This window comes from Lolium perenne, chromosome 4 (genome assembly GCF_019359855.2).
Source record: "Lolium perenne isolate Kyuss_39 chromosome 4, Kyuss_2.0, whole genome shotgun sequence".
Taxonomy (NCBI): domain Eukaryota; kingdom Viridiplantae; phylum Streptophyta; class Magnoliopsida; order Poales; family Poaceae; genus Lolium; species Lolium perenne.
Window position 1 is genome coordinate 74,288,004 of NC_067247.2, and position 12,854 is coordinate 74,300,857.

The following is a 12,854-nucleotide window of genomic DNA, read 5'->3' on the forward strand; positions in this document are numbered from 1 at the left end:
GCTTTGAATTTTTTTATCGTTGTTTGCTGTGACCAATGAGGAATTTGTATGACTAGTGCGGATTCACTATATAGTCATAGTTCTTTTGATGCATTAGTGTTTTTGAATTGACGCGACGTTCATTGTATAGTTTTGATCCATTGTAGGAAAAAATGTTGAGATGATGGTGTAAGAGTGCAAAACTGTGATGCACGGATGGGGTATGATGCAAAGCTCATACGAGTGAGATTCCGCGTTTAATAAAGATATGGCAACTGGAATGTGGCCATTTTCTCCTCCAAATCTAGAGATTGACGCATATGACTATTTTTCGGATAGTCTTGTACTACCTCATGGGCCTTTGGATATTCTTATACAACATAATCAATGTTGCTTGATTTGTGCGCAAGTGCACCAACAAAATTCTTCAACTTGTAACCATTTGGCATGAGCAATATTTGATGTTGGCATTGGTGGAGGTTCACGAAAAGACCAAAGATGAAAAGATTAAGTATGTATCATGCCTAAACGGACTATGCAACAAAACAAGATATTTGGTGGAGGTTCACGAAGATAAACATTGGTATCAAATACACACCAGTAACGTGAATGTACGGTCACTCCACCCAAAATAGTCAATGCGTAGATCATTGATAAATGTGGCCCATTTCAAGTTTCAAACTCGTGTCCTTTTCTACTATAAAAGTATGGCATCCGTGCAGCAATAGAACACATAAAATACAACAAGGATCATAGTTCACTCGAGTTGTATGTCAAATTAATTCACTATGATGCGGTTGATGAGATGGTCTCACGCCGAGACGAGAAAGGCTAGAAAGTATGTGGGCGAAGAACCACCAACTTGAAGTTTATAAGCAGAAAACTAGGCTTCGGACATTTTCACCAAATGTATCATAACCATCCATAAGTTCCACCGGATATATTTTAGAACGGGCCAAGAAGAGTTGCGAGGTTGTTTATTATATATACCTACACAGGTCGCTTGCGTCTTTAGTGTTGCTTTCTTTATAGAACACCCCAGAAAGAGTTCCTCACATTGATCCGTATGATCCGTGTAATAAAGAGAAAAGAAATCACAGAGTATCCTTTTTCTTGAGAAAAAATCACACAGTTTCCTTGACCGCACAGTTGGAAGTTGTTGTTACCTATCGAGATTCTAGAACCTAGTGCCAGTCGGCAGGCCTGGAAACGGCCCAACCCGCGAGAACCACAACCCCGAAGGACCTGCGGATTTCCCAAACGATCTTTTCTTACTCTTTTTTTTTTTTCTCGTCCCTGGAAAATAAAATAGGGGCGACCCTTTGCCCGGTTTCGTGCAAGCCGAGCCCTCCCACGAGCGCGCACGTATCGTTGCCTCCGCTCCGCCTAGGGTTTTAGCCCTTCCCACCATCGTCCCACCCCGCGCCGCACCCCTCAACAAATCCCCCCGCCCCGCACACCCAATCCCCTTCCGCCCCCTACCCTACCACCACCCGCCGGGCGACCCGCGAGGCGGCGGCCGGCGCCGGGAGAGCCGAGATGGACAGGTACCAGAGGGTGGAGCGGCCGCGGCCCGAGTCCGCCATCGCCGAGAACGAGATCCGAATCACCGCACAGGGGCTTATCCGCAACTACGTCTCCTACGCCACATCCCTCCTCCAGGTCCGCTCCCCTTGGCCCCCCCTCCCCCTCCCATCCCCGTCGGTTCCGTATCTGCGTTGGTTCGAATCGGCGCGTTGTTGGTGGTTGCGGTGTGTGTTGTCCGTTTGGGTTCAGAAGAAGTGATGGCGTGATTCGCACGGCTAGGTTGGTTTGGTCTAATGGCGTGGTGAGGCTGCGTCCAACCGGTGTGTGTAGATTTGAACTAACTAGGCCGATTGACGCACCAATTCGATGTTGGTATGTTGTGTGGTGTTCGGATTAATGGGTTGATGCTTTGAGATAATACTAGGAAGGATGGGTGGAGTCTGTACGATTTAGCATTTAATAATCCATTGTAAATCTGGTCCGATGTGTGTGATATTGAGATTCCTAAGTACGCGCCACTGGGTTGATATAGTCAAGGTTAATGCGCCTCAATCTGATACGTTGGTTCGGATTATTATTGCATACAGGGGATAGAAATTTAGCAATGTGTGGCTGTTTGTATTATATATTATCTGGGGTCTTCAATTGCTAATGCCTTGGAAACATAATTTCAAGTGTCTAATGGTGATGTTACAAAGTCTGTGGTGACGGTTGACTGCAGTTGGAGATCAGTTGTAAAACGTGGTGCCAGCCTACTGTGATATGGTGCAGTGGTGTGTTTTGTTAGTTTTTCTGTCAGTTGCTTACCCCCTTGGGATGCATTCACGATATGTGGGTGGCTGTAGGATGCGTAGCAAAGGAGGTATATAATTCTATGCTGGGTTTGGATGATTCGGAATTTGATGCTGTTGCTAGTGCTGTATTCCCTGTGATACAATAGCTGGACTGGCATTGGTAGCTTTGTATATCTCTGATATTTTTTTACTGTTTGATTCTTGACTCATGTTTAATATTTTGAATCAGGATCGAAAGATTAAGGAGATTGTTCTGAAAGCCATGGGACAGGCAATCAGCAAGTCCGTTGCTGTCACAGAGATTATCAAGGTGATTCTTCAGTTTTGTTTTTCTCATGTTATTACATGTCGCATTGGCCAGAAACCATATTTGACAGCTTTCTTTGAAAACAGAAAAGGATCCCTGGGTTGTACCAAGATACCAACATCAGTTCTGTCAGCATAACTGATGTCTGGGAACCTATTGAAGAAGGCCTTGTCCCGTTGAGTCTCCTTTTCTTTCTACCATCCTACCATCACATTAACTTCTGTTGCACCGAGGATTCTAATTTATTTCAATGTTTGCTTGTTCTGCAGATTGGAGATGACTCGACATGTTTCGATGATTTCAATAACTTTGTCTCCAGTAGATCTGGACCAGAACTCTCCAGGGTAATTTTGATGAATGCCTGTTATTATCTCAGAAGTCATGATTCTGTTTCAAATTACATTTCTAATTTATAAGGTCACTGTGCATGCATCCTGTTATGGATTTGGAAGATTAATATATTTTCTTGTAGGTATCAAACCCCATCTTATGTTGAGCAACCCAGGCAACAGCAGCGCCTTCAGCAGGCGCCACCACAGCTGCGTCAACCTCGCCAGCCACCAGCTGATTATGAAGGTATAATAGTGATAATTGGCTGTGTTTTTTGTGATTCAGTTCCTCAAACTTATGGCAATCCTGTTTTTGTTAGATTCCTATGCGCGGGGTCGTGGCAGAGGAAGGGTCCGCGGACGTGGTAGGGGTTGGGGTAGAGGAGGTTATGGTGGATATGGAAATAACCAAGGTGGGTATAACCAAGGAGGGTACAACCAAGGTGGATACAATCAAGGTGGATACAACCAAGATGGTGGCTACTATGATAATGGATACAACCAAGATGGTGGGTACTATGATAATCAAGGTGGATATGGTGGTGGATATGGCTACAACCAAGGCCGAGGAAACTACCAAGGTATATAAGGGTAGCTTGTAAATTTCTATTGCTTTTTTTAGAGGAATTTCTATTGCTGATATTGCTTATTTAAGATATTTGGATGCTCAATTGATTCAATGAACCAGAAAATGGTGGATATAATCGAGGACGGGGTGGTATCCGTGGAAGAGGCAATTGGAGTTACCGTGGGGGTATGGCCTGATATAACATATTTGTGTTTCTTGATTGAGTACTTTTATGAACTCATGTTCTGATCGGGTATTCCATAATGCATTTGCTCTTGTTTAGCTCTAGCCTTCCACATTGAAATCCTGCCCTTAAAATCACAATGTGTGAACATTTAAGTAACTCATGCATCCCATTATTCTTCACATGTGGTAGTTCCTCTTCTGATTGAGGACCTGATAATGTAACTGTCATGAATATACTCCCTCCGTTTCAAAGCATAAGGTATCCTCGTTTTATGTGCTTTTTATTTGACCAATAATCATAAAGGTGAAGATTGTTTGTATGAAATTAGCATCACTAGGAAGTGCTTTTCAATACGAATCTAACGATACTAACTACATATAATATAATCAAAATTTGGTTGCTCAATTTTTATGGTCAAAGCTTGTCTTGGAATACACGTGCGCCTTATTCTTTGAAACGGAGTACCTGTTCACTGTGTAAAAGGTTCGATGTCCATTTGAATATGTTGATTTTGTTCGACACACTCTGTTTACCTGTTAGTTTGTCATGCAAACCACCTAGTATTGTCCTAAAAATAATGACCATTTGAACTTCCTTTGTGGGTAATATTAATTCTGTATCTGTTCTGTTAATTTTTCTCATGTTCCATTTCAACTAGATATGTCAAAGGTTTTTTTTTAATATTGATCTTAATTTTTCTCATGTGCCATTTCATCATATCTGCTTGCAGGATATGAACGCGGCAGAGGTGGTGGTGCTCCAGGTGGGAGGGGATATGAAGGTGGAAGGGGATATGACCAAGCTCCTGCTGGAAGGGGCTACGGAGGCGGAAGGGGATATGACCAAGCTCCTGCTGGTAGGGGTGGATATGAAGGCGGAAGGGGATATGACCAAGCTCCTGCGGGGAGGGGTGGATATGAAGGCGGAAGGGGATATGGAAGGGCACGGGGAAGAGTAGCTCGTGGGCGAGGGTACTGAGCAAAGGCAGAAAATCCATGGGCTTCTGGTTCTCTATTTAAATGCATGCTTTTATAATATCAGGGGAAAGTGAAGTTATCCGAGGAATTTGTGTTGGAAGCTGTTGGTCGTGTGGGTCTTAGTAGTTTCCCCTGAGCGCGAGATTTCGTTGTGAGCACAATGCTTTTCCCAAGTTATCCTGTAATCATCTTTCAGTGTTGCTGCTGGCGAGGTTTGCTTGTTTTCCCAATGGTTAAAGAATGCTGAGCATGCAGCTCTATGTTCATGCCCGTCGTTATCTGATGGAACTATTACCTTATTGTTTATTCTATTTGTGCAGTTGTTTTTTTGTCCATAAGTGTCTATTCATTGAAACTACGAAAACTCAAATGGTGCACGCTCTATTGTTTAGGTTTGAGATGCATTTTTTTTCCAACTTGTTAGCTTTTGACCATACTGGCATGATGGCGTGCATTTCTTCATTGCAAGATTTATGTTGTCGTTGTCACTTGGTTGGATTTTGTGTAGCTTAACACTTGATTGTTACTTGGATGGATTTTGTGTAGAGAAGTACTCCCTCTCTTCCTTTTTATAATCTTTTTATAATGCGTATAGATTTTTGGTATTTGTTTCAGAATATAAAATTGTAGCTTGGCTTTTTTTTTCATTACCCCCTCTACCGGTTAGCTTCCACACGACATGCATGAAAAAAAACCCATACAAAAGGGAAAAAATTAATTGAGATTTCTAATGCATGATCCCAACGATTCCTTAGATTTAGAAAGCATTGTTCTTCTTTTCTGAATAGTAGAACTTGACTTTGTTAATTTAGAAAGTCATCGATTTTCCTCATTTTACTCTGATCTCAAATCGTTAAGCCAGGAGATCTTATGTAAATAATACTCTTGCGCTAATTTCCGTGCCAAAAAATTATAGGCACTATAGAATGGAACGGAGAGAGTATATGTATTTATAACTGGAAAACCGTAGTGATTGTTGAAGCTTCTTTTCCCAAGCTAGATATGAGGGGGATACAGACAGGTGGATAGGTGGTCCATCAGCAGCTGAGATTGCGCCAGCCATGGTAGGAAACTAGGAATGGTGCCCACGAGAAGAATTGCCGACATGTCGTGGACGCCCTGACGGAGAAAAGTATTTCAGATTACAAAGTCTGGGGAAGTGGGGAGTACACTACAAAGAACTATGGGATGCTCTGCCAAGTGCCAACGAGGTAGACGGTGGCCACAAAACCCATCTAGAGCAGCATACAGTAGCCAGGAGCGTCTCTGAGATTTCCGGCCCCATCCCGAGCCCCTCCAGCGGCGATGCCGGCCGGAGGTGGCGGAGGGGAGGCGCCGGAGTAGTTTTCCTAGGATAGGAGTAGATCGCGGCGTTTTGCCGGTTGTTTCTGGAGGTGGAGCTCTGGTTTCCCGGCCAGATCCAGGGCTGGCGGTGTGCTGGAGGCGCTCCTTGCTGCTCCGGCGGCCGGAGTCCAAGGCGCCTCTACCTCGTTCGACCTCCACAATAAGGCTCTCGCTCCTCCTCTCAAGCTTCTCACGGCGGTTTTTCTTCCGCTCCTGGCCGGCCTTGGTGGCGAGGAGGATCGGCGGAAGTCGTCGTCGATGCTTGATCTGGAAGTGGCAGGGGCTGATTGCCTCTTGGTGCTCCGGCGCGGCACCATCTGGCGTGTCGCCGGCAGCCTCCCTCCAGATCCGTGGTGGATCTTGGATTGGAGCCTACCGACGGCAAGGCCCTTCGATAAGGCGCCTAGGAGTTGGTAGCAGAAGAAGAAGACTGCCTCCTTGCCTCTTTGGCCGGCCATGGTGGCGGTGGAGGTTGGCTTGGAGGCGGACATTTGGGTATTTCTCACCTGGCCGGCCGTGGAGGCGAGGGGGTTAGTGATGCCCAGCAGTCCATGCTTCTCCCTCTTGTTGCCGACGCAGTTCTTATCACTGCTGGCTCTCTCTCGCGTCTATCAAACCCCATGGTGGTGGCTTGATCTCGGGATTTGAATGCTGGAGGTGATGTTCGATGAGCAGCTTCTCTCCGACGTCTCAATGGAGGTTTCTTCGTCTTCACGTCGGACCCAACGACAGTAGGGTTGTCGCTCCACTGCTGCTTTGCTCTGGATGGCGGTGTTCTCCTGTGCTGCGTTTTCCAAGTGGCATGATCCCCGGAGACGCGGCTGTAGTCCGTCGTCGGAGCGCAACCTGGAAGAGGAGGAAGAATGAGGACTTGATTGCGTTTTCTAGATTTCTCTAGGGGCCTCTTTGCTTTTTCCTACATCCCTGTGTAATTCCTTGTACTCTATAGGGTCTATTAGTACTCCAGGTTCTTTAATAGCAGCTTTTCCGGGTGTTCCCACCCGAATATTGTTAAAAAAAAACCCATCTAGGGTTCCGTTCCCTTTGTCGAAGACATCGTTTCACCACTGTTGGTCTTGGGCCCTTGGAGGTGTGGCGGACCATGGCCTCTCGCCGGCTGGAAGTTTACTTTCATTTTTCAGGTTGTTTCTCGGTGTCTTTTGAGGGATGTTGAGGCGGCGGCTACATTCTGAAGTCAGAATAAGGTCTTTCTCGTTCTATCTTAGCTCCAGCAGTGCGTCTAACACTAGCGGAGGATACATGGAGCCGTGTGCCTGTCTGATCTACTGGAATCCGGTCGGTTTTCGTGTTCGTTCATCTAGTTTCATGACAGTCTCTTCCGATCTACGGTTATCATTATTGGTGATAGTTGCTTCTCTGATGCGCTGGTTCTTTGGGGTCTTAGCATGATGATTTCTCGTTCGTCTACTACAACATGTTTTACTCTGACAAACTTTGACCGACTCTAGCGGTGATGGAGGGGCGAGGACGGTGATACGTCTCCAACGTATCCATAATTTCTTATGTTCCATGCTAGTTTTATGACAATACCTACATGTTTTATTCATATTTTATATCGTTTTGATGCATTTTCCAGAACTAACCTATTAACAAGATGCCGAAGTGCCAGTTCCTATTTTCTGCTGTTTTTGGTTCCAGAAAGGCTGTTCGGGCAATATTCTCGAAATTCGACGAAACAAAAGCCAAACATCTTATTTCACCAAGACGGACCAGAACACCGAAGGGGACCCGGAGAGGAGGCCCAGGGCCCCCACACCATAAGGCGGCACGGGTGGCCCCCTGGTCGCGCCAGCCTATGGGGTGGGCCCCCAGGCACCCCCTTGCGCCGCCTCTTCGCCTATAACGTCCCTCGCGACCTAAAAACCCGATACCAATTGACGAAACTCCAGAAAGACTCCAGGGGCGCCGCCGCCATCGCGAAACTCCGTTTCGGGGGACAGAAGTCTTTGTTCCGGCACACCGCCGGGACGGGCAAGTGCCCCCGGAAGCCTTCTCCATCGACGCCACCGCCTCCATCATGCTCCGTGAGTAGTTCCCCCATGGACTACGGGTTCTAGCTGTAGCTAGTTGGTACTCTCTCTCCCATGTACTTCAATACAATGATATCATGAGCTGCCTTACATGATTGAGATCCATCTGATGTAATCGGTGTTGTTATTGTTGGGATCCGATGGATTGTTACATTATGATTAGTCTATCTATATAAGTTTGTGAAGTTATTGTTGCTGCAATCTTATTGTGTTTAATGCTTGTCACTAGTGCACGAGTGGCATGATCTTAGATTTAAGCTCTATAATTATTGTTTAGATTGTATCTACAAGTTGTTTGCACATGTCTATGTCCGGAACCCGAGGCCCCAGAGTGACAGCAACTGGGATATCTGGAGGGGAAGGCGTAGGTATGAGGATCACATGTTTTAACCAAGTGTTAATGCTTTGCTCCGGTGCTCTATTAAAAGGAGTACCTTAATTGCCAGTAGATTCCCTAGAGGCCCGGCTGCCACCGGCTGGTAGGACAAAAGATGTTATGCAAGTTTCTCATTGCGAGCAGGAATGACTATATATGGAAAACATGCCTACATAATTAATAGACTTGATGTTCTGTCTTAATGCTATTTCAATCCTATCAATTGCCCAACTGTAATTTGTTCACTCAACACTTGTCACTTGTTATTTGAGAGTTACCACTAGTGTAGATAGCTGGGAACCCTGGTCCATCTCTTATCATCATATACTCGTTCTATATGTCATTGGAAGTAGTATCAACTATTTTCTGGTGCCATTGCCTCTGTGTTACTGTTACTGCTGCTATGTTACTGTTACTATTGCTCTATTACTGCTGCTTTCACATCACCCCTGTTACTAGTGCTTTTCCAGGTGCAACTGAATTGACAACTCAGTTGTTAAGGCTTATAAGTATTCTTTACCTCCCCTTGTGTCGAATCAATAAATTTGGGTTTTACTTTCCTCGAAGACTGTTGTGATCCCCTATACTTGTGGGTTAATAGACGGCGTCGGGCTTTCCGCGCATGCTAGTGTCTTTAGTCATTGCTAGGTGGTCCGAGCATATAATAATAATTGTTATTATTCTAAAGCTATTTATACTAATCGTACTATTGTTGATTATTAATAGAACGGAGGAATTTTCGCTAAAAGAAGTACATCCACAACATTGCAAACTCAATATAGAAATCGGGAGGGAAGCAAATTTGGTGCACATGAGCACCAGTGCTCTCAGTTTTTAAAATATTTTAAAACTGTGTTTATGCATTCGAAAAAATCATCACATTTATTCCATGAATACATACACATATTCTGAATATTCATGCAAAGTTTCGGTAGAAATTGCATTGTATTTTGAGCTACAGGAAAAAAACAAATTTGTGGCTACGTATATAGGTATATATTTATCAGAAATTTGTGTTTTTTGTATAGCTTAAAATATAACATATTTTTCTTCAAAATTTCTACCGCACCTTCAGAATGTTTATATGTATGTGGGTATTTAATTTCATATTTTTTCAAATCCAAAAAATATGATTTTTAAAAATCAGGAGCACTGGTACTCATGTGCCAAATACATTTTTCGCCCCTTTGAAATGTTTCTTTTTATGGCTAGCAATCAGGTACAACATATTGTGGAGTCTGACGGAAGATTTTGGCACGGGCTGCAGAGGCATGCTTTACATGTGTGGCTGGGATGTTTACAACGTGCAGGACAACAACTTGAGGAGCCAACATCAATCTAGCGGATGCAATTGCAAGGGCTAGAGTTCAGAAAAGGGGTAGAAGGAAATTTGATATCTTGCTCATCCTCACACACGCCATGGATTTTGTGGAAACAAAGAAATGCACGATGCTTTTGCGAACACAAGGGGTCAATGCACCAACGAGGCAACGAGCACCAACGTAGCGGCTCTTATCAAGGAGAACATTGCTCAGAGGGCGTACGGCATACCCAAGATCTTGGAGATGGGATTGTAGCCTAGAATTGTTAGTTCCTCTTTTTGGCCTTTATGTCACCTGACCCGCTTGCGGATCTTCTGTAATTAAAACTCTTCTTCTATCTAATCGATTGGCAGTTCGACTGCCCGTTCCTCAAAAATAAAGAGATAAGTTCAAACTTTAGAAGTTACCGGCTTCCGAACTTCCGAAGGAAGAGAACACATAGTGCGAGAGTAGGTTTAGGTGTCAGTGGAGGCCTAGCTAAGAGCATTTCTAACCGATCCCCAAAACTAAAACGAGTGAAACACCTCCCTGTCATATATGTACTCCTCTAAAAAAAATGGTTCCTAACTGAACTCTTAAACTTAGAGGAGTAAAATGTTTTTCTCCTCATTTACAATATAATAGGTCTAAACATACGCATATATAATCATAGATTAGTAGTGCATGCAACCCGATACAACACAATACATATCGACACAACCACCCGATACAATCGGTACATAGCCATCTACCTTCGATTCAAACAGATACAATCCGATACAGTCGATACAGACAGCTAAATATGCTGTAATTTGGATACCCGACAGCTCTTTGCAGCGGGTATTCTGGAGCTCATGGATGCGGGTCATCAGTGCTTCTGTCGCCGTCTTTTCTTCTTCGGTAGCTTCTGCGTCCCAGGATCGGCGACGAAGAATTTTTGCGCTACCGTCAAAAGGAGCGATGTTGTATTCCAGCGAGTCGGCGCATTCCTCGCGGACATATAACCATCTTTTGCACCACCCTTGGACCGAGTCAGGGAATTTGACGTCAAAATACTCGACATCAGGGCGAACGCAAATACAAACACCGCCTATATTGTAGGCAATGTTGTGAGAGCCATTACGGCGGAGTAAGAAGATGCGCTTCCATAGAGCCCAATTAGGATGGACTCCAAGGAAGCACTCGCAAAGGGTAATGAAAATAGAAACATGGAGGATGGAGTTGGGAGTAAGGTGATGAAGCTGCAACCCGTACACAAAAAGAAGTCCACGGAGAAAATCGTGGATAGGAGCAGAGAGGTCGCGAATGAGATGGTCAACAAAGCTAACCCGATATTCCATGGGAGGCATCGGGTAGCTCTCCTCGCTGGGGAAGCGCACTGCATCCTTCTTCTTCGTCAGGCCAAGCTTCTTAATCAGATTCACATCTTGGCCTGAGATTTTGGATCTTTCCCACTCCAAAGTTCCCAGATCTTGCGCCGCCATGCAAGCTTCGGGAGTGCTATGCCTCGTGAGTCTTGGGCGCGGAGGCATCAACAATGGCGTTGGAAGAGGTAGAACAGGGCGTGTGCACTGGACTTTGTGGTTGCAGAGAGATTTTGGCAGAGGAGATGTGAGCGCGGCGCAGCGAAGGGGATTGACTGAGGAAGACGATGACTATTTATAGCAGGTTAAGCCCAAACGTCGAACCGTTGGATGGTATGAGAATGGATTCGATGCTTTACACGTGGCTAAAGGGGTAAAAAGTATTTTCACCGTGATGAAACTGGACAGGCGCTACAGCGCGCGTGCCAGGAAAAGCGGAGGACATGTGTCCCCCACTTGCGTAACGTGTCAAAGTGGCGCAGATTTTGGGCCCGCAGGTCAGTGACAAGATAGAACTCGCGTTTTCCCGATACAGTTGTCGTGGCTATCGTCAGCAATGATGTCACTTTATAATGGAAAAATTTCGGTTGTGGTATATGAAGACTGGCGACAACAATGGCATAATGGTAATCTCGAGAGCTTTTGACCAAACACAAGTTTTTGATCAAAATGCTCGGGGGCTACTTTAAAAACCTCGGGTATGGCAAGAAAGAATAGGCGAGAGCCTATGATCAAATGCAAGCATTTGTTCATATGCTCGGGGCTACTCTTATCAGAAGTATTGTCTATACTTCTGATAAGAGATAAACATGGACAATAAAAATATAGAGTTTTTCAGTAATGCAAGTTGAGCCTATGATGACGTGTAACTCACACGTTCGTTGGGAACCCCAAGAGGAAGGTATGATGCGCACAGCAGCAAGTTTTTCCTCAGAAAGAAACCAAGGTTTATCGAACCAGGAGGAGCCAAGAAGCACGTTGAAGGTTGATGGCGGCGGGATGTAGTGCGGCGCAACACCAGGGATTCCGGCGCCAACGTGGAACCTGCACAACACAACCAAAGTACTTTGCCCCAACGAAACAGTGAGGTTGTCAATCTCACCGGCTTGCTGTAACAAAGGATTAACCGTATTGTGTGGAAGATGATTGTTTGCAGAAAACAAGAGAACAAAGATTGCAAAGTAGATTGTATTTCAGTATAGAGAATTGGACCGGGGTCCACAGTTCACTAGAGGTGTCTCTCCCATAAGATAAACAGCATGTTGGGTGAACAAATTACAGTTGGGCAATTGACAAATAAAGAGGGCATGACCATGCACATACATATCATGATGAGTATAGTGAGATATAATTGGGCATTACGACAAAGTACATAGACCGCCATCCAACTGCATCTATGCCTAAAAAGTCCACCTTCAGGTTATCATCCGAACCCCCTCCAGTATTAAGTTGCAAAGCAACAGACAATTGCATTAAGTATGGTGCGTAATGTAATCAACAACTACATCCTTAGACATAGCATCAATGTTTTATCCCTAGTGGCAACAGCACAACACAACCTTAGAACTTTCTCACATCGTCCTGTGTCAATGCAGGCATGAACCCACTATCGAGCATAAATACTCCCTCTTGGAGTTACAAGCATCTACTTGGCCAGAGCATCTACTAGTAACGGAGAGCATGCAAGATCATAAACAACACATAGATATAACTTTGATAATCAACATAACAAGTATTCTCTATTCATCGG

General features: G+C 44.7%; 1 protein-coding gene across 1 annotated transcript; it reads left to right on the forward strand.

Moving 5' to 3' along the window:
* The first annotated feature begins 1,309 nt into the window (after positions 1-1,309).
* Positions 1,310-4,974, forward strand: LOC127292972 (uncharacterized). Its single transcript, XM_051322523.2, has 8 exons — positions 1,310-1,641; positions 2,530-2,610; positions 2,694-2,782; positions 2,877-2,951; positions 3,080-3,183; positions 3,257-3,517; positions 3,625-3,690; positions 4,422-4,974. Exons 1-8 carry the CDS (start codon positions 1,519-1,521, stop codon positions 4,667-4,669), a joined length of 1,047 nt encoding a protein of 348 aa, XP_051178483.1. The 5' UTR covers positions 1,310-1,518; the 3' UTR covers positions 4,670-4,974.
* Positions 4,975-12,854: the final 7,880 nt, after the last annotated feature.